The 22,301-nt window shown below is 36.7% G+C and overlaps 3 protein-coding genes across 3 annotated transcripts; all 3 read left to right on the forward strand.

Moving 5' to 3' along the window:
- Positions 1-4,120: 4,120 nt before the first annotated feature.
- Positions 4,121-4,957, forward strand: LOC134285173 (probable serine/threonine-protein kinase clkA; the record flags this gene model as incomplete). Its single annotated transcript, XM_062845377.1, has 1 exon — positions 4,121-4,957. A coding segment is annotated over one exon (837 nt), but the record flags the coding sequence as incomplete, so codon positions are not given.
- Positions 4,958-5,662: 705 nt separating this feature from the next.
- LOC134285175 (uncharacterized protein DDB_G0287625-like) lies at positions 5,663-6,229 on the forward strand (the record flags this gene model as incomplete). The annotated part of the gene is made up of 1 exon (XM_062845384.1): positions 5,663-6,229. A coding segment is annotated over one exon (567 nt), but the record flags the coding sequence as incomplete, so codon positions are not given.
- Positions 6,230-15,445: 9,216 nt separating this feature from the next.
- On the forward strand, positions 15,446-16,970 carry LOC109422058 (GATOR complex protein NPRL2). The gene is made up of 2 exons (XM_019696692.3): positions 15,446-15,813; positions 15,885-16,970. Exons 1-2 carry the CDS (start codon positions 15,605-15,607, stop codon positions 16,864-16,866), a joined length of 1,191 nt encoding a protein of 396 aa, XP_019552237.2. The 5' UTR covers positions 15,446-15,604; the 3' UTR covers positions 16,867-16,970.
- The last annotated feature ends 5,331 nt before the right edge of the window (positions 16,971-22,301 follow it).

Here is a 22,301-nt window from a genome sequence, read left to right on the forward strand (position 1 = left end):
CGCTGGTTCGACACTTTTTAATTCGTACCCCGCTTATTCGACACATGTCGAATTAAAAAGTGTTCAAATGTCACAGCGATGTACACTGTAAATGCAAAACATTTCGATATTACTCCCACCCGCAGCAGCTCCTCTTGCAGAAGCTAATTCCGGAAGTTCTGAGTTGTTGCTATTCGACACTCAAACCGCCTGGAGACCAACCGGAATATACTGAGGATGGTAACAATCGTAGAAAGAACGAGCTTTTCATTCGCTCCGCCACAATATCTGTTGAAATTAGTTCCATAACAAATCCGGAAATCAAAACAAAAACAAAAATAGAGTTGCCAAATTTCAATGAGCATGATGATGTAGGGTGACCAGTTTGTCGAATTAAAAGTTTACCCCGGTTATTCGACAACAGTCGGTGTCGTATTAGCGGGGTAATACGGTATATGGCAGTAATTTACCTGGATGTCCAGATTTTCTCCAAGATTTCTTCTTTCTTCTTTGCCAGACAACCAACTTGCACGTATAACGAAGTTTATGTCCATGTTATTCGTACTTTTATGCGGTAAAGTTGCATCGTATGAGATGCAGTGAAAGTGCCTAATGCGTACAAAAGTGGAAGCGCTACACACTTAAACATATCGTGTAAATTTGCGTTTATTTCGATGCACATATTTGGAGCATCGAAATAAACGCAATATTGCGTTTGACATAAAAATTACATGATTTTAATTTTACACGATGCCTGTCTCGTGTGAGAGTCGTGTAAAATTAAACATCGTTTAAATTTAAACGATTCATTTCTAACGCTTCTGTATATTGACATGAATGTTTGTTTATGCATTTGATTTCCACTTTCGAAAAAGCGTCTTGTGGGGATAAACATTGCAACGATGTGGTACTTAGCGTACATAAATCGGATGTTCGGCCATGCAAATGATTCCTCATCAACGTTGGGCAATTGCTCTCGACGCAACAGCATCGCAAAACGGAGCACCGGGAGACGCACTGCGAGGTGCAGCTGCTACTGATGAGGGGTTTTTAAGGAACTCGATAGATTTTCATCATCATTCTCTAGTTGGTAGATTGCACATGTATCAATGATAACTCGGGTACGTATAAGGTGTTACAAATAACTAAGGGTATGCGGTATAGGATTTTTTTTAAAGCGATACGAAACGAAACGGTATGTGAAATTTTTGATGCGATGCGGTACGAAACGAAACGAAATTCAAAAATGTTTCGTGAGATCGATACGAAATCAGAATTCACTCGGTATTTTTCGAAACGAAACGAAATTTTCGTAAAAATTCCGCGGAATGATGCTGCGTGTTTGATTTTTCTCAAAGATGGTTAGAAGGTTTCTTCTAACCATCATTGATTTTTTCCTACCGGTGGCATGAATTGTGTTTCCCTTAAGACTCTCATCCCCTAGACTTCATTTGCCACAGTTGGGTGTTAGACCATTTGGGCAAGGGGACCAGTTTACTTGAAATTTTGTACGTAGCTAGATGTTGTACACATCTCACTGCATACGAAAAATCAAGTCAATGGGTGCAAAGTTGACTGTGTTACCGCACAAAGTGCCCTTAATAGGGCATCCTGCCCAAATTAATCACAGATATTGGAATTTTCAACAATTACATCAATAATAATATAACAACATTAATCCAAGTTCGCAGGGATTGGCGGTATTAAAGTGAAGGAGTTCCATTTTGATTATTGTAATGTAGTGTTCTTTAGTGAAACATGTCACCTTTTTAACACTTTAATGCGCCTCCAACGATTCATCACAAACCGGCTGCTGCAGATGGAGTATGGCTGATCATATGCATCAGACATGCTCGATAAACACGGAGGAACCGCCGGGGCTCAGTAGTGTATATTCCCAAGCTATAGTTCCAAGACGGTTGAACTTAAGAAGGTTTTGATGATCATTGCAAATCCTAATAAAGGTATTATAGGATTTGTGAATGGTTTTTGAACCTTTTACAGCCAGCTGACTTCAAAATGTTGTTTGGGCTTTCTTTCCCACATTTCTCGGTTACAAATACAAACCGTGTGACCATAACACTACATATGCAAATCCTGACTGACTGACTGGTTGAAAACTTCCAATCTTCTACCATAACTTTCTGAGTCAGTGCCTTAATGGATATCATTTTCCACGTGCGTCTGGCAAACTGCTTCTGAAAGATTACGCCATCTTTCCTATCTTCAGGTCAAGTGTAGGTAGACGTTTCAACTCTATTCAGAGTGCAGCTAGAAACGTAGCAAAAAAAATGCTCGAACTACAAATGAACCACCATCTTCAAATCGGTGTCAGGCCATTCGGCCGAAGGTCATTAGGCCGAAGGCCATTCGGCCGAAGGTGATTAGGCCGAATGGTCATTAGACCGAATGGTCATCAGGCCGAATGGTCATTGGGTCTTCTTCTTGCCGTTACGTCCCCACTGAGACAAAGCCTGCTTCTCAGCTTATTAACTGAGAGCTTCCTCTGCAAATGACCATTTTGCATGTGTGTATCGTGTGCAAGGCACGAAGATACTTTATTGATGCTGAATCTACTGATATTTTACCCATGAATTTTTCCTTCTTTTAAATATAGGCTGTTCTTTCTAGTATCATTGCTGAAATAGTTTTTGGCGCTGAAACTGCTGATATTCAATTCATAAATTTTTCCTTCTTTAAAACATAGGCTATTCTTTCTAGTTCCATTGTTAAACTAGTTTTTGTCAAAAATTGTTGGAAAAGGTAAAAACAACGGCTATTCAATTCGTCCTGATGACCATTCGGCCTAATGACCATTCGGCCTAATGACCTTCGGCCTAATGGCCTTCGGCCTAATGACCTTCGGCCTAATGACCCAGCATCGCCTTGAGAAAGCCTGTAATCAAAAATCTTCAAAACAAAGTTTATAGATGCTTGATTTTCTCAGAAAATACCCAGTAAAACAAGTGTGCGTTCAATCTTCAGGTCTGTCGAATCGGGACTTTAGGTCCCAAAATAAACTAGCCTAGGAGTTATATTGCTACAAAAGATGAAAAAATAAAATAAAAAAACAAAATTTTCATAATTACACATATTTAAAAAAAGGTGCACTAGTCCAGAGTTTGTTGGTACATAACCTGATGAAATCCAGTTAACAAACGTCTTTTTACCGAAATAAAAGGGGTATTCACTTAACAGCGTAAACTGCTGGTTAAAGATTATCCTGATTAAACGTCGCGTTCACCAAATCTTTGATTATTTCATTCACAATTTCATAAAATGTTTCAAATAGCAGAAAGTCATGGTTTAAGCACTGTTTGCAGTGGGAATTTTTTGGCCTATCTTGATGCATGAGAAATTCTTTGTTTGAATCACTCAAGAAATCGTTTTCTTCGATCGCAGTACTCAGTTCTGAAGGAATGACAATTCAAAAGGCAGTCTCTGTAGAATGTTTCTGCCAGGAATCGCTCAAGAACTTTCTCGAATCCTAAACACGAAATTGGACTCTACGCAGCAACTTAAACTATTAAGTGAGTTCCCTCAGCGTAAAAGTTGGCTGACCGCCTAGCGGAATTATCATTTGTTGTGCTCGGCATTTTAAAATCTACCTGAAAGTCTTTGAAGAAATTCGTCACTTGAGAAAACTTCAAGAATACCGCTACGAACTCCTACATCAACGTCTTCAGAACCCAAATATATTTTGGAAATTAAATTAAAAAAAAAAGATTTAGAATTTTTATAAAAAGAGATAATAATGTACTGAACGGAAATTACTTGAGTGATTCCATTTGAGGTCCATCATGGCCTTAAAGGTGAATCTCTTTCAAGAGTTCCTGTGGATATTTAAACTTTTTCAAATGGGTTTAACCAGAAACTTTTCCATGGAACAAACCCTCTACCGAATGTGTCTTAATCGATTTCTCCTGGGATTTCCAACATTTTTTATAGAGATATATCCTGAGAGAGCTTTCATGTTTTCTTAAAACTTTCACTAGTATATCCCGCATCCTATATCATTTAATGGGGATGAACCAGCCTCGGGTTGAATTTCCCATAATAAAGAACTAATAATAATAATAATAATAATAATAATAATAATAATAATAATAATAATAATAATAATAATAATAATAATAATAATAATAATAATAATAATAATAATAATAATAATAATAATAATAATAATAATAATAATAATAATAATAATAATAATAATAATAATAATAATAATAATAATAATAATAATAATAATAATAATAATAATAATAATAATAATAATAATAATAATAACAATAATAATAATAATAATAATAATAATAATAATAATAATAATAATAATAATAATAATAATAATAATAATAATAATAATAATAATAATAATAATAATAATAATAATAATAATAATAATAATAATAATAATAATAATAATAATAATAATAATAATAATAATAATAATAATAATAATAATAATAATAATAATAATAATAATAATAATAATAATAATAATAATAATAATAATAATAATAATAATAATAATAATAATAATAATAATAATAATAATAATAATAATAATAATAATAATAATAATAATAATAATAATAATAATAATAATAATAATAATAATAATAATAATAATAATAATAATAATAATAATAATAATAATAATAATAATAATAATAATAATAATAATAATAATAATAATAATAATAATAATAATAATAATAATAATAATAATAATAATAATAATAATAATAATAATAATAATAATAATAATAATAATAATAATAATAATAATAATAATAATAATAATAATAATAATAATAATAATAATAATAATAATAATAATAATAATAATAATAATAATAATAATAATAATAATAATAATAATAATAATAATAATAATAATAATAATAATAATAATAATAATAATAATAATAATAATAATAATAATAATAATAATAATAATAATAATAATAATAATAATAATAATAATAATAATAATAATAATAATAATAATAATAATAATAATAATAATAATAATAATAATAATAATAATAATAATAATAATAATAATAATAATAATAATAATAATAATAATAATAATAATAATAATAATAATAATAATAATAATAATAATAATAATAATAATAATAATAATAATAATAATAATAATAATAATAATAATAATAATAATAATAATAATAATAATAATAATAATAATAATAATAATAATAATAATAATAATAATAATAATAATAATAATAATAATAATAATAATAATAATAATAATAATAATAATAATAATAATAATAATAATAATAATAATAATAATAATAATAATAATAATAATAATAATAATAATAATAATAATAATAATAATAATAATAATAATAATAATAATAATAATAATAATAATAATAATAATAATAATAATAATAATAATAATAATAATAATAATAATAATAATAATAATAATAATAATAATAATAATAATAATAATAATAATAATAATAATAATAATAATAATAATAATAATAATAATAATAATAATAATAATAATAATAATAATAATAATAATAATAATAATAATAATAATAATAATAATAATAATAATAATAATAATAATAATAATAATAATAATAATAATAATAATAATAATAATAATAATAATAATAATAATAATAATAATAATAATAATAATAATAATAATAATAATAATAATAATAATAATAATAATAATAATAATAATAATAATAATAATAATAATAATAATAATAATAATAATAATAATAATAATAATAATAATAATAATAATAATAATAATAATAATAATAATAATAATAATAATAAAAATAATAATAATAATAATAATAATAATAATAATAATAATAATAATAATAATAATAATAATAATAATAATAATAATAATAATAATAATAATAATAATAATAATAATAATAATAATAATAATAATAATAATAATAATAATAATAATAATAATAATAATAATAATAATAATAATAATAATAATAATAATAATAATAATAATAATAATAATAATAATAATAATAATAATAATAATAATAATAATAATAATAATAATAATAATAATAATAATAATAATAATAATAATAATAATAATAATAATAATAATAATAATAATAATAATAATAATAATAATAATAATAATAATAATAATAATAATAATAATAATAATAATAATAATAATAATAATAATAATAATAATAATAATAATAATAATAATAATAATAATAATAATAATAATAATAATAATAATAATAATAATAATAATAATAATAATAATAATAATAATAATAATAATAATAATAATAATAATATCATCCAATCCTGTTATCCTCCATTACTCTGCTGAAAAATCTGCGTCGTGTACTGAGTACACGCACCAAGAAAACAAATACGCTTGTGATCTACAGCGTGAGTGTGATGCCGCTTAGGGTGGCCGAAGAAGCGACTGCTCGAGGGTTATTTATGATCCTAGATAAGAGGTATATTCGAGATTTGTTTTGTCTTTATTATAGAGATTTTCAGTATGGCACTGGTTTGTTGCTCGATATTCGAAATGATTTTATAACACTTTTCAGTAACTTGAGATTAGCAAGATCTCCGATGGATGATATGGACATTTACACTATGAACTTGTTTCCGAAATTTATAAGACATTCCGCGGAATTCCGTTTAATTTCGTCAAATAAAATTTTTTGGAGGCGAAATTTTTAGAATTTGACGAAACGAAACGAAATTCAAAATCATAAATTTCGCCTAGTTGAATTCCGTGGAATTCCGCGGAATTTCGTTTCGAGGTGTATTTGGCGAAATATTTCGATATACCGCATACCCTTACAAATAACAGATATTCGCGGCACAAAACAAACCACCAGTGCGTCTTCCGGTGCTTCTCACACGAACAACTCCCTCCGGCCGTCGGTGAACAAAACTGAAACAGAGACGCCATTTGTTTTGATGGTAAACGAGTGTCGCTGTAAATTTACACGCCAATTAAAATTTATAGTTTAATTAACAGAAAATCGAATGTTATTCAATTCACTTTTCAATTTGAACATGAAATTGATGTGCCATTGAATTTTAAGTTCATAATAGTGTAAAATTGTATGTTTTTCTATGCTCTCATTATGTGCATCAAATTCGACTCAATTTTCAATCATTTTTTAGTTTAAATTCGTTTAAATTCACAGCGTTTGCCATTTACATGTCGTTTAAATTTAATTATTTTTTTCTGTGTATACTTGCGTTGACGGAATAACACTGTTCGACAAAAAAAAACTTTTGCCGTGATCAGAGACCCCATTAGTAGGGCATAAAAGCGCATGGAAAATGTAGAAAAATGCCATTTTCAAATCTGTTGGAGCACCCCTAGAAACTTTTTGAGATGAGTTTGAATTTTATTCATTTTTGAAGGTTCGACAAGAGCTTTAGAAATCATCATAAACACATTTGAAATACAATATCTTTGAAATGCAGTTTTGTGCACCGCTGAAATTTTCACAGATCTGAAAAGCAACTTTGATAAATAACTAGTCAAAATTTCTACCTATTACGACATTCCGTTTCATTGATACATATCCGCGAAGGCTTAACTCTGACTTATATAGTGAAAATCTTTTAGGTTTTTTTAATCAAATTCCATAAAGCACGCCCATATTCATATCCATTTAAAAAACTTTTATGCGTTAATGCCGTGCAGCGTCATTCTTTCGGATACTTCGAACGTCTCGGAATATTGGATGGATTTTCGCTCCAGTAGGAGAAAATGTTTCTTTACAAGTTCTCCACTAGGTACGTACGTTTTCTAGTGTTAACGTATTTTTCAGTCTGATGAAAATTGTATTTCAAACATCTGGTTTAACTAAGTATAATTCTGGAAAGCTATACGAGAAATTTTAGGATATGTTTACAAAGGATCCTCACGAAGAAAGTTAGATTAATTCATTGAGGTCAGCATGAGTGTTTTAAGGAAAAACTGTTCCAAATCAATTTAATGTTCTAATTGCAGTTTTCAAAAACTTTTTTGTCGCTTATGAAAATAAACAAAGTTTATTGTAACATTTGACATCAAATGTTACTTTCATAATAAACTGCGATTTTGAATGCGATGGATTAGGATCACAATTCAGGCAAAATACACTTCGTCCACTTAATGCAAGAAAGTATTTTGTTTTGATCGAATTTCGAGTCGTGCCCAAATTTAAATATCCATTCCATATATCGCATATGGATGGGAATGCTTTTCAATGATTTGGTGTGTACCTAAGTAACCATTCCAGATTGCTTGACCTGGTGGATATCAAGCAGTTCCATGTTCTTAAAAATTTAAATACGATGCGGAAAATAGGGTATGTGTGTCATCAGTAATCTCATGCTCCCATTTTCATCCTATTCGAAAACAAGCGATTACGGCACCGATTGATTCCGTTCTTATTGTTTTCAAAAATAAGTAACAAAACAAACAGCTCTTCAATCCTTTGTTTTTCGTGGGAAGAAAATGGGAGCCACATGCTTAATAAGGGAACCAATACCCTATATTCAAATTCCAACGACCTCGGCTTTGAAACAATTTTGGACTATTTGGACTAAATAAATCATATTAACTCGCCTTAGTGCTTCTGGATAGATAGTATTTAACACTATATTAACAAATAGGTGCTCCTGCCTAAATGGTCCTAGACCCTATTTTGGGCACTTGCTGCTATAACTCAGTCAACTCCAAACCGATTGACTTGAATTGTTGCACATAGCTAGTTACTATGCGTATCTGATCGTGTCTCAAAAATCAAGTCATGTTCTAAATTGACTGAGTCATAGATACAAGTGTCAGAAATAGGTGATCCTGCCCAAATGGTTCCAGACCTTATGCCGCTGGAACTTATAAAGCAATTTTACAATCGTGGAGGACATTATTGAGCTTGATATTAAGATATTATAGAAATAGATATATTTTACTACATGACAAATTCAATTTATTCCATAAAAATGTCTTCAATGGTAATGTCCCAACATACACATTTTGTATTGTGAAACTAATTAAAATGTGATGAAAACAACGATTACTAATAGTTCTCATTTTTGGCTTGCATTTTTTTAGGGTTGTATCAGTTGTAATGTTTTGAAGGGTCGTGATTTTAAACCATGTTTTCTGCACAATACCAGCTTCAATTCATTGTGTTGAAATAGATTTTTTTATTCAATAAAGTTATCAATTTTACCACCTTGGTATGGCTAGAAGGTTCTTCGAAACATTAGGTGAATATAGACAACCCACGAAAACACTGGAAACGTTTTTTTTTGTAATGATCGCAAAATATAAATGTATTAGATTTTATTTTTATTTTTACACAGGCTGACCACGTTAGTAATTTGAAAAATCGACCGGATTTTCTTCTCGAAAATTTGAATTCAATTATTTAGGTTATAAGTGTAGCATTTCGAAGTCAAATCAAAGTAAAATAGTTATTTTGTCATGATTAGATAAGGATAGGGGCTTGCTTTTTGTAATTGAATTAAGAGAAAACTTCATGGATTTGTATTATATAAGTCATATTTGATTCTTCCCGGATATGTATCAATGAAATGGAATGCCGTAATAGGCTGAAATTTTAACTAGTTATTTATCAAAGTTACTTCTCAGATCTGTGAAAATTTCAGCGGTGCACAAAATTGCATTTCAAAGATATTGTATTTCAAAAGTATTTATGATGATTTCTAAAGCTCATGTCAAACCTTCAAAAATGAATAAAATTCAAACTCATCTCAAAAAGATCCTAGGGGTGCTCCGACAGATTTGAAAATGCCATTTTTCTACATTTTCCATACGCTTTTATGCCCTACTAATGGGGTCTCTGATCACGGCAAAAGTTTTTTTTTGTCGGACAGTGTAATAATGTTATATGACTTGAAGCGATTTCTTACCCAATACATGGTCTGCACTATTGTGACGCAAAATAGCATCTTATGCGACTTTGTAATATTGGAAAAAAAAATTTGTCACCTCAGTATCAAACTTATAACCTTTGGATTATCGAGCCACACTTAATACCAAACACAACCTGTGAAATAAGCTGATTAATTGTTATGACATTTTAACTCACCTCAGTATTTGTTGAAATGCACTCGGTTTACCTGCGCTTTGGCAGGCTATCTGAAGTTGCACTATTCCTGCCTGGCTCGCGCGGTCCATTGTTGATTATCAGGCCAAAAAAACAAAACTGATGACTTTTCAAAATACTTCATAACGATAATTTTATCTGTTTAGTTCAGTAGCTTTTTGGCACAGAATCCATAGTCCAACAGCACCTCTTTCATTGTTATCACATATCAAATCGCATTATGCCAACATAAAAGATTCTAGCTTATGCGAGTTCGTATGCACACTTTAACGAGTTAATTTTTAATTTTATGCGATGTCATCCGTGTGCCAACACGAGTTTCATAGTTCTCGAAATATTTAAACCCCTCATGGAAAATTTGTAAAATAAAGTACCGTCATGCGGGGCTACTTAGGACACTTTTGAATGTGAATTTTTTGAGATCAAAATATGGTTCAAATCTGTTTGATGTCTATGGGACTATTATGAAGCAATAGTTTTCCCTTCATTTGGTTGAAATTATTTTTCAAACAGACCGTTTATTGCTTGTCAGCACGCTAAAAAACATCGAATAAACCAATAAAATATACATAACGTATCAGAACATTTGGTATGTAAGCATTGTTTCTACAGTTCACAAATTTCCAAGGGTTGATCAATTTATTCAAAATGTATCAACGTAGCATATACAATCGAATGTTTGTATCGTTATACATTATAAATTACGGTTTTTTTTCAGGCTATCTATATAGCAATATCACGCTGCTCATAATACCAAAAGTAGCACAGAACCATTTTAAAACGCATATATTTATTGAAATCATGTCTGATATAGTATACTACAGCATTTGCCCGCGTAGCTGCCCCGGCTTAGAATAGCACTACGGATCCCCTGTTCCGGGGTTAAAAGTCCACCTAACAGGGAACCCCAATCCAAGGTGTCAGGCGACCCGTGCTGATGGATGAATGATTGAGGGGGTTTCAAAGATGCTCGATCGTTAAAGGAGCCCGTAACGTGGGTAGATCACCTTTTCGTGTTGCGTTACGGAGTAAAATCTACCGAAACCTAGTGTCGTCCTACTTGTCCAATTTTGGAATATGCGTTCTGGCAATTCAAGGAATCATAGTATTTAGTCCTTGTCACTGGTATCGTGGTGGCTTACGGTCTCTGAAAAAAACTAAGTAAACCAACTTTATTTTGCAGATAGTTAAAAACCTCGCCGTTCGAGGCTAAACTTGAAGCAAAGGACATCAAATCGGGTTAGGGATCCATGTATGTACTAACTCTTCAAAGACAGGTGCTGGTATGCAAGGAACATACTAGAATCCTTATTACTGAACATATGTTCCATTATTGGAATGGCGTTGCTGCTAATGTTAAAACCCGGGTTCTAAACTTCTTACTGGGGAGAACTTAGCAGTAAAACAAGGGTGATGCTAGGTTTCCGATGCATGGACAATTATCAGTACTCTTGTTTTGTTTTCTATATTGCTCCTGAAGCACATAAGAAAACAAAACAAAAACTGTATCACAATCGATACTTTATTAGGCATGCACTACACTAAGGATACGAACAATGTCACAATAGATCTAAAAACTGGTCGCAGTGACAGACCCGAATAGGAATAAAAAAAAAATACTACAGCATTGGTACAAAGTATTTTCCTAAATAATCCTAGAATTTAAAGTGCAGTTTTTGTTATAGATAAAAATTTCCAAAGTAGCCCCAATCCGTTTCTGAGATGTGTCCGATTGGTGTATGGACAACTTTTTTGTGTATTGATGGATTTAGTTCAAATTTTGCATACATCCTACATACATACTCACGAATATTATGTGTAAAAATTGTGGAAATCCATTCACTACTCTGGGAGTTATAATGTCATAAAGTTGAAAAACCACGAAAAAGTGTAAAAAGGTGCCCCGCACGACGGTAACAAAATTCCGAACAAATTTTAATTGCAATTCGGAATACGGAGACAGAACCAATCGCATCCAAGTTTTTATAGTTGATTTTGGTTATAAGAGAAATTTGAAGCTAAAAAGTATTGTTCCGGGTTGATGCGATCAAATTTCAATTCCCCAAACAATGTTGATCAAGCCTATTGCACATAGGGCAGGAAGAATCATATATCGAGTTCAAAGCCGAATGAATACTGTAGGCAGCATATGTTTTGATAATGCTGGAGAATAACCCTGCAGTGTTGGCGTTTGCTACTGATGCGGTTGACACACAAGAAGTGATGCGTAGAGAGCACAGCAGGCGTTCCAGGTGAAGTGTGATACAAATATGATTCAAATTAAGTAGCCATTAGCACTATATTTCGCCTTTTTGGGCTTATAGGGCTATTACTCGCACAGAAAAAAATATTCATGTAAAATTCAGCGAAAAATCATGCACATAAAGGGAATGCTAGAGTAAGTGCATATTTACATGAGATATCATGTAAAACTACGTTACGTTCGTGTAAATTTCCGCTAATAGTCGCGTAACCGGTTGGAGTCCATGACGATTTACACGATGGTTGGCGGAAATTTACACGATGATAATGTAATTTTACAATACATCTCAAATAAAAGTGCACTATCTCTTGCATTCCATTTATGTGCATGATTTCTCGCTGAATTTTAATTACATATTTTTTACTGTGCAGTTCAATGACAGCGCTATATTATCACGCAAGACCATTAGACCTCTAATGCTTATCCTTTGATAGATACGCGTATTTCGATTACTACCGTTTACACGTCATGTAAACTGCATTTTAGTCATGTTAATTTCGTGTTATAATGGTTTACATGATATATCATGTAATTTTTTGTTATATGTCATGTAATCATTCTGAGTCATGCTGAATTACATGACATATAATGAAAGTTTACATGATGTTTCATGGCATTTACATGATATGTCGAGTAAACTTCTGTGATATCCCACGCTCCAATTATGTGCATCATATGTCACAGAAGTTTACATTTTTTTTTCAACAATTGACACTGATGTGATAACTAGATGAAGATTACGAGAGATGGCGGAATTAAAAGGAACCAAAATGATTCCACTCATTCGAAAACGGTATTCTACTTAGTGGGTTCGAAGATTCGGTACAAGACCATAGTGAAGCTGTACTGTTTGGTCTGTCACAAGGAGAGATAAGCACTTCCAATGAATCGTAGCTACATATTACCTCTGACGATCATCACTCGGTAGGATTGTTGTTTTGATTCGATTCGTTCATCATTTTAAGCCACCGCAGGCTTGCAGCTAACGATTCGATTGGAATCACCATGTGTGAAAATTAATAAATAGGGTAAGTGTACCAATTATGGCACTACCTGAGGAAAGCTATTTATACAAAAATAACGAGAAGACCAACGAATTGCATCAATAAGTTAAAAGACAGCTTAGTTTCCATAGGAAAAATATAGAAACGGAGCCAAAACTACTTTTAGTATTGATTACAGCGTGTGCCAATGATAGGAACCCTGTACCAGTTATGGTTACATTTTTTAACTTCGGTTCCTTTTCGCACTATTTGCATGCATTCCTTATGGGGTTAGCCATAACTGGTACACTATGGCCAAAAAGGGTGCAAGGAAGCCGAAATTTTAAGGAAAATGATTTATTTATACCATGTTTTGAGGAAAATGTGGAGTTTAAATGAGTGTGACTATTTTTTGTGAACGTGATCTGTTGTTCACAAAATTTTTCTTGTTGATTTACATCGTTAAAGGGTGAAAATTAACTATGGAGAATAATTGGAACTATAGCCACAATTGGTACACTTACCCTACGGATGCCTGCAACAATGTGGCACCATCGACGATGGAGACGATCACTGTGCTGAGCTGCCGCGCGAAAGTTACGACCGATAATTGATTGCCCAAATTTGGCGGTCTTACTTTCGTTGTAAATATGCAGCATGAATCAGTCACGCTTCATTGTTTGGCTGGTTGGGGCGTTGAAGAATGGCCAATCGTCGACCATCACCGAAGGAATGTGTCTACATAATAAATAATTTCTACTCATATTTCGGGTCGTTAAAGGAAATTGGAATTCTATACACGAAAATTGACAAGTATTTTTGTTTACTTATGTCTAGTTTGATTACTTTTTACTTTTTACTCCTATGCCTCCTATTTTCATTTGCAATCAACTGCTTCAGATTTTCTTAGCACGAGTTAACCGAAGGTTGCGAAGAAGCCTTTGATAAACATACATTCTCTAGAAACTAGCTGAACACATCACGAGAAATAGAACAGTAGTTTGACAATCTTCTAAGGTCAGGAGTCATCAAATATCCGCCAACCAAATTCTTTGCGAAATACCGAAATAATGAATATATAGAAACTTTTGCAAATATACATTAGCCTGGTATACGGTTTATATGGGAAAATATAAAAAATGAAAAAACTGCAACTCCTGTATACTTTTTGAGTTCTATTTTGGTCCCATATCAACTGTGCAAAGTTTCAGATCGTTCGAAGAAACTATATTTTAGCGCCAGCCATTCTTAGTTTTTCATACGATTCACTATGGGGAAAATTTACTTCTTCAAAGAAAAATCGCTTGAGGTCACCCATTGATCCCTAAAAATAAGTCGTTGAATGATTTCTGTAGAAAACTTCACGAGGAATCAGACCTCCGAAGACCACAAAGCGATGCAACATTCGTGGAAAAAGTTATTAAGCTTTACCCGATCGATAGAATGACGAGATTTTATTATTTATTGTTATTCCTTACGTGTTAAACAGCGTTTGCATGCCATTCGGTTTTCAGTCAATAACTTTTTCCACGTGTCTTAGATCGCTTTGCGCTCTTCGGAGGGTTTGTTCCTCGTAAAATTCCCAACAGAAATCATTCATCTATATATTTTTTAGGGGCAACCTGGGGCGATTTTTCTTTGAAAAAGTGATATTCCCCATAGTAAATCGTATGAAAACTTAAAATGGCTGGCGCTAAAATATAGTATTTCCGATCGAGCTGAAATTTTGCACAGTTGGTATGGGGTCAAAATGGAACTCAAAAAGTGTACAGGAGTAAAATGTCTTTTTGTGTCCCACGCTAATATACATTGCTAATTGCTGTGATGCAACAATATCAAACAACAAAGATAAAACCTCTTGGATATTGATTTAACCCATTCTTTCAACGATCGGTTCAAATCTGATGACCACCTCAAAAGCTCAAATAAAGCATTTTATATTGCTTGCAAGTCATGCAAGCTTCACACAATTTCATCGTCTCTTTCCAGTCTACCATAAAAGCCCGGCACTACTGTCGGTCATTGAGCAAAAGACGCAGACAAAAACAAAACCAAAGATAAAACATTAAACAGCTGATGAGAGCAGTGCAGTTTCAGTTTCAGTGATTGGGATTTTCGAGTCGGTGATTATTGTGCACAGAATAAGACTCACTCACTGATAATAAGCGTGGCCTGACTGGCAAGTAGTATCATTCCTTCTAACCCCTTGGTGAAAAATGGCGGTCGTCAACCAGACCAACCAGTTTTACGAGGGCTGCGGTCGCGAGGGCCCTATTCGGTGCATTCTGCTGAGCGAATTCCATGCAGTGGCAGGCTCGAAAATCAGCTGTCAGGTTCCCGATAACTACATTTCGAAGGAGGTGTTCGACTCGATCCGATTCTTCATCATTCCGAAGCCGCAACTGCAGCGCTGTACGCTGACTGTGTGAGTGTTGTCTTTCCTGAAGTTGTTCCATTTGATAAGAACTTGATAAGTGTTATTTTTCTGTATTCTAGGAACGCTCTAGGTCACAAGGTGATCGGTTACCCGGTTCGCATCGATCATCAACGGTATCCACGAAATGCGTTCTACTTCAACCTGTGCTTCGTGTGCGATAGCTGGGCACGTTCGGTCCAGTATGAACCGGTCGTCAAGAAACTCTCCGAATACCTTCTGATGATGGAGGAAGAGACTGCTTTCCTGTCCAATCCGGATAACAACTCCCGTATTCAGAATCTCCTGATGAGCATTCTGCGAGATCTGAACGAGAAGCAAGTGGCGACGATCGTCGAAGGCGAGACTACCATCTACTTGAAAATATCCAAATTGAAACCGGATCCTCCACCGGTTCAGGACCATCAGGTTCCGCTTCTTTGTAAAGGGTTCGAAAACATTTCCCTGGAGTCTTGGGACCTGACAACCCAACAGGTAGTCCCCTTTATCAACGGTATCAGTCACGTGGCCCGGATCGCTGCCGAAGCGGACGTCGAGAACCAACTCGTCAAATCCTGCATCCAGAATCTAGTCTACTACGGAGTCGTCCAATTGCTTCCCCTCCTCAAATACAGCAACGTCTACATGTGCACGAGAAATCTCCAGAACCTCAGCAAAGACCACCAGTTCGCCGAGGACTGCCGCCGCTACGTACAGCTACTGCACGCGGAAAGTGAACCCAGACGACTGCCGTCCCTCCACAAAATCCTCCAGCTGTACTCGCAGATGACCCACGGGGTAACGCTGAGAGCCCTCTGCCAACGTCTTTGCCCCCGCGATAACGGAATCGACGAGCGCAAGCTGGTCACATTTGGACTGCAACATAACCTGATACGGTGCATCAACAAGTATCCGATCTTTACGGGGTCCTATCCCAGTCCGAGACATAAGCTGTACACCGGGCTGAACAGTTTGGATGAGATCTGCTGCAAAACGGGGCTGTCGCCCAGTCGGATCGAGGAGGATATCGATGTGGATTCGAATGTGACTGTCATTTGGAAGTGATAAGGATAGAGTTTTTTGGTCGTTATGTTGAAATGTTTTTTTTTCTTTCATTGTAAAAATATATTGACAATTTGTTTCGAATAATAAAAGCCTTGTGAATTTTCGTTTAAAGTTTGATTCGAACAGAAATTTCATAAAAAAATATCCTGGTCGTGACAACCAAGAACTTTTCTACTTCAGTGGCTTACGGTGACAGTCGGTCTTTCAGAATCTAGACGTATTTTGTGTTCAGAAAAACATGATTTTCTAATTCAAAGCATGCAGACCCACTAAAATAAAATGTATAAACATCGTTCCACAACTTGTATACAACATGTTGCTCGAAAGAACTATGTACCACACATTTGTACAACTTTCAATTACGTAGTACAAATAACTTGGCGCGCATTTTGATTATAACAGACTTAGAACAAGCTTCATCTGCAAGCTGTTTTAGAAATAACTTTCGTATTAATTTTCCTAGGGCATCTTCAGTAATGATTCAGTCCTAGTTATATTTTTAAAACGGTTACAAAATTTATAGCTGTCAAAAATAGAACTCAAACATGGGCGTCTTTAGCAGCATTTCTAAATCCTGCATTCTTTCTGCGGAAATCGGTAAATCTATTAGCTAACGACATAATAAATCATCAACCCCGTTGGACTCAGTAAAATGATGTTCCCAGAGGGTATACATATGATTTGTCATGGCAACAACATAAATAGAACACGTCAAAATCTTGTTTCAAATTTGTGCAAAAATAGAATGGGCTCGTAAGCCAGTTAAATTTTTTTAAACAAAACTGTTCGAAATTATATATTTAAAACGCCTGCTGAACATGGTCAAGATGCAGTTCCAGATGCATTTTAAAACGCTCCTGGAGGTGCCCTAAATACATTCCAATATTGTTTGGTCATAGTCAAACAGACGTAACACTCTTCGAAAGGGCTTGGCACATGCATTTAACGATGAATTTGATGGCGCAGGAGGACAAACGGCAGCAGAGAACAGCGTGCGGGAATCGGGATAGGAAGCGCGAAATGAAAAACACCCGCGAGAATACTTTCGATAGAAACTTTATTTAGCGATAGAAATACACGTTTGGACGCGACGATGTCGTACTTGGATAATGATTGAAAAATAACGGTAAAGACTCGCTGTCGACATCGGCCGCGTCGACTGGATGCAGTCGGGTGGAGATGAATTCTCCATACGTGGCGCACCGAGGGGCGCACTGATGTGGAGCAGAGTACACAGTGCACTAGTGCACTGTCAACACTCCACCTCATTGTGGAAATGCTTCACTTGTGGGTCTCCCAATCGCAGCAGCTCGCAACAGGCTCTGCCTCTCGCTTTCCACGAAGGTTAGACAGGATTGGTTATCTTCCATTATCGTTGTAGGCAGGTTAGACAGAAACTCCCTCGCGAGAAAATGAGGATGCGATTTCGGCGATTTTCTGAGGAATGAAATCAAAACTCAGAAATCACAACGCAAATCTTCAACAGCACCGAGCGCGAGCTTGTCGAGCAGCGAGGAGCTCGTCCAACACTCATAATTGCTTGTTGTGTTTCTCACGTCCACTCACACTCAAAAAGCACTCGGGAGTTCCACTCCCATACAAAGAAAGACTCGAGGCAAAAATCGCACTCAAAAACCCGAAATAATCATCGGCTCTTTTTTCGTTCCCCTCTTCCTCGCTCAGTTTTTACTGCCTCTCTGTTTGGGGTTCGTTCGCTTCCTCGTGACGAGGCAGAAGCAAAACACCGTTCTAGAGCATATTGCAAAACTATTTTGATTTCGAGGAGGAATATCAAGCCTGGTTGTAGGCTTCACCTGTCCCTCGCCGAACTCACGAAGCAGCTGCCTCAGCCAGATGGTTTCTTGGCAGGCCTCGCTGAGCGCCACGTACTCTGCCTCCATGGTCGATAGGGTGACGCTGGATTGCCTTCTGCTCGCCCAAGAAATGGTTCCGCCGGCGAACAGGAACAACACGAACCCCGAAGTCGATCTTCTGGTCCCAGTATCTCCTGCCCACTCGGAATCGGAGTAACCGATCAAGTTCTCCATCGAATCTCCTCCTAGCTGTACACAGTAGTCTCGAATCCCCTTCAGGTAACGCAAAATTGCTTTGCTGTAATCCAGTCTTTCTCAGTGGGCGAACAGAACTTCCGCCCCAGAATCGCCGTACTCGCCACGATATCCGGTATAGCCACAACACCTAAGTAGAGAAGCGCTCCTACTAAGCTCCGGTATTTCGTCACATCCTCCAAAGGCTGGCTCGTATCCTCGGCCTCAGGTAGCCGATGTCCATCGGGAATCTCGCTATCTTCGCATCTGCCATGCCATGCTTCTTGATCAGGTTGTCGATATAGATAGGTTCTGAGACGTATCGTGTACCGACCACCGTCGTGCTCTATTTCCAGGCCAAGGAAATGGCGCACTTGACCCAGGCGAGTCATCTGGAACTCCTGCTGCAGACTCTGGAACAGCTTCGCAATCTCTGTCTCTTCGGATGATGCGATGAGCAGGTCATCAACATAGACCACCAGGTAGATCGTAGCCGTTGCTGTTTGCTTGATGTAGAGGCACGGATCTGATTCTCGCGGCTTAAATCCGTACTTCGTCAGGGTTTCCTTCAACTTACGGTGCCAGCATCTTGCCGACTGTCGCAGGCTGTAAACGCTGCGCCTGAGTTGGCACACCAGCTCCCCCTTTCCCTTTGCTTCGTATCCGACAGGCTGGTGCATCAATACTTCCTCTTCAAGCGATCCGAAGAGATAAGCGGTTTTAACGTCCAAATGCTGAACGATCAACCTTCTCTTGGCCGCTACAGTCAGGAACGTACGCAGGGTAGCTTGACACGTAACCGGAGCAAACGTCTGCTCAAAGTCAACGCCAGGACGTTGGGAGAACCCCTGGGCACTATTCGTGCCTTATGTTTCACTACCTCACCATGCTCGTCCCGCTTCAGACGATAAACCCACTTCGAACCTACCGTCTTTCCCCCAGGTGGCAACGGGACGAGCTTCCAGGTTCCGCACTGCTCATGGGATTCCATTTCGTCGTTCTTTGCTCGCCGCCATTGCGGGCTCTGCACAGCTTCACGGAATGTCGCCGGCTCTTCCATGGCACAAGCAGCGATTCCAGCGTCATAATCCAGCACATAATCATCAAAACGCCGCGGAGCCTTACCGCGCGTTTCCCGACGGGATCGTTGGACGTCCTCCATTGCTTCGTCATTCGCAGATTCGAAAGAGTCGTTGGCCTCCGAGTTGTCACTGGCCGGATGTTCCTTCACCTCCTCCTTGGAGGGTATCAGCTTGTTCTCGCTGTCCGCCGCCGGTCCCTTGCCAGGATCTGACGGAATTATCGGAATCTCGACGGAAGACGTACCATTTCCGAGTTCCATGAACTTTGCGTCTCGGCTAATGGTGATGAGGTCCGTTTCCGGGTCCAGAAAACGGTAACCCTTGTGCTCGACAGAATAACCGACGAACACCAGCTTTGTTGCTTTTCCGTCCATTTTGCTGCGCTTCACATCCGGAACATGCACGTAGGCGTAGGAACCGAACACCCGAAGATGACTCAAATCCGGCTTGCTGCCCCACCAAAGCTCGTGCGGTGTCTTGGGTATAGACCCGGAGGGCAAACGGTTCTGGAGATAGGTCGCTGTCAACACTGCCTCTCCCCAATAACGCTTGTCGAGCTCGGCGTCCAGCAGCATGCAGATGACCATCTCCATAATAGAACGGTTCTCCGTTCTGCCGCTCCGTTCTGCTGGGGTGTGTATTAGGGCGTGGTGAATTGCGGTTTGATGCCTTCCTACTTGTAGAATCTGCGAAGTTCCCCGTTGTCAAATTCGCCGCCGCCATCCGAACGGATGACCTTCGGTTTGCGGCCGAAAATGTTCTCGGTCCAGCGAACATAGTCTTTCAGTGTTGAAAATGCTTTGACATCCATGTGCACAACAGAACACGTGCTCGATGAACAAATTGAGATTTGAAATTATGAAAAGAAATCCACGTACTCCGGTGAGACTCGAACTCACGACTCCCAATTCGCTAGACGGGCGCTTCTATTCCTTCAAGCTACGGAGTCACTCGACTATCTCCGTCGCCAGCAGGCCTAGAACTGAACTCGATTCCACAATCGCACATGATTATCTTCTTTTCACAATCCAAACCCCCTTCGGATGGGATTAGATGAACATCTAACACATTGTCTGTTGTGCACATGTATGTCAAAGCGAGAGAGGAAGTTATTTTTAATTGTCGAGAGCTTCGGGCACTGCCTTCCAATCACTTATTGGTATGGCAATTAGTGTGCAGTCGGACTCACGACGGGTCATGCTTCTTGTTCATCGAGCACGTGTTCTGTTGTGCACATGGATGTCAAAGCATTTTCAACAGTGTAATTTCCCACATGGCTTGGTCAGCCATAGCAAAATCAAGAAATTGACATAGTCTTTCAGGTTCTGCGCAGCATTGCTCTTGTTTCGTAGCAGATACGTCACGGTGAATCTGCTATAGTCGTCCACAATATGCATCACGTATCGATTGCCGCTCGGCGTCGTGTGCTTCATCGGACCACATAAGTCTGTGTGCATGATATCCAGAACGGCTGAAGACTTCCGGTCAGTTACCGGAGGAAAGGGGCTACGGGCAGACTTTCCTTCCAAGCAGCACTCACATAATAGTTTGAGATTACAGTCACTCGCCTTTACGCCGCTTGCTAGTTGCTCTTTGTTAAGTCGCTCGATAACCGCCCAGTCGCGGTGGCCCAGCCGGCGATGCCACTGATGTTGGCAGTTCACCAGATGGCCCTCACTCACCTTCAACGAGGACTCACCGCATCGTAGGTAGTATAGGCTGCCACACCGACCGCCCATGCCAACAACATTGCCGTTAGCATCAACCACCCGGCAACTCGTTTCGTCGAAACACACCGTCAGCTGCTTCTGCGCCAGCTTGCCGACGGATATCAGGCTAGTGAACAGCCCTGGCACGTACTCGATGTCTCCCATGGTGATCCGCACCGTTTTGTTGTCGGCATCGACGCCCATTAGCACTCCGCTTCCTTCTCCTTGGATTTGTACCTTCTTGCCGTCCGCTACTGTGGTCCAGCCGCCGGGAAATTCCCGCAGCTCCTCGAAAAACGACTCATCGACGGTCATGTGGGCACTCGCCCCGCTGTCGATGACCCACGACGAACACTTCTCTCCGACAGTGAACGCTACGCTGCGGCTGTCGCTGTGGGCGGCTTGGGCCCCTTCGTTTTGCGGCACATTCTTCGTGTTACCTTCACCTCCCGCCTTGGAGGCAAGCAGCTTCCGACAATTCTGGCAACACTGGAACTGGCAACACTGTCTAGTCGTGCGTTTGTTGATTTTCGTTGTGCTCCGTTTACTTGTCGATTTTATCGTACATACCACCCCAGAATTGCTGTTTGCTGCAT

Source organism: Aedes albopictus, chromosome 1 (assembly GCF_035046485.1).
Source record: "Aedes albopictus strain Foshan chromosome 1, AalbF5, whole genome shotgun sequence".
In the NCBI taxonomy this organism is placed as follows: domain Eukaryota; kingdom Metazoa; phylum Arthropoda; class Insecta; order Diptera; family Culicidae; genus Aedes; species Aedes albopictus.

Excerpts from the sequence above, each read along its gene's own strand:
- LOC109422058 (XM_019696692.3), top strand. The coding sequence starts at position 15,605 with ATGGCGGTCGTCAACCAGACCAACCAGTTTTACGAGGGCTGCGGTCGC. Across the intron at positions 15,814-15,884 it reads CAGCGCTGTACGCTGACTGT|GAACGCTCTAGGTCACAAGG; the intron begins GTGAGTGTTGTC and ends TCTGTATTCTAG.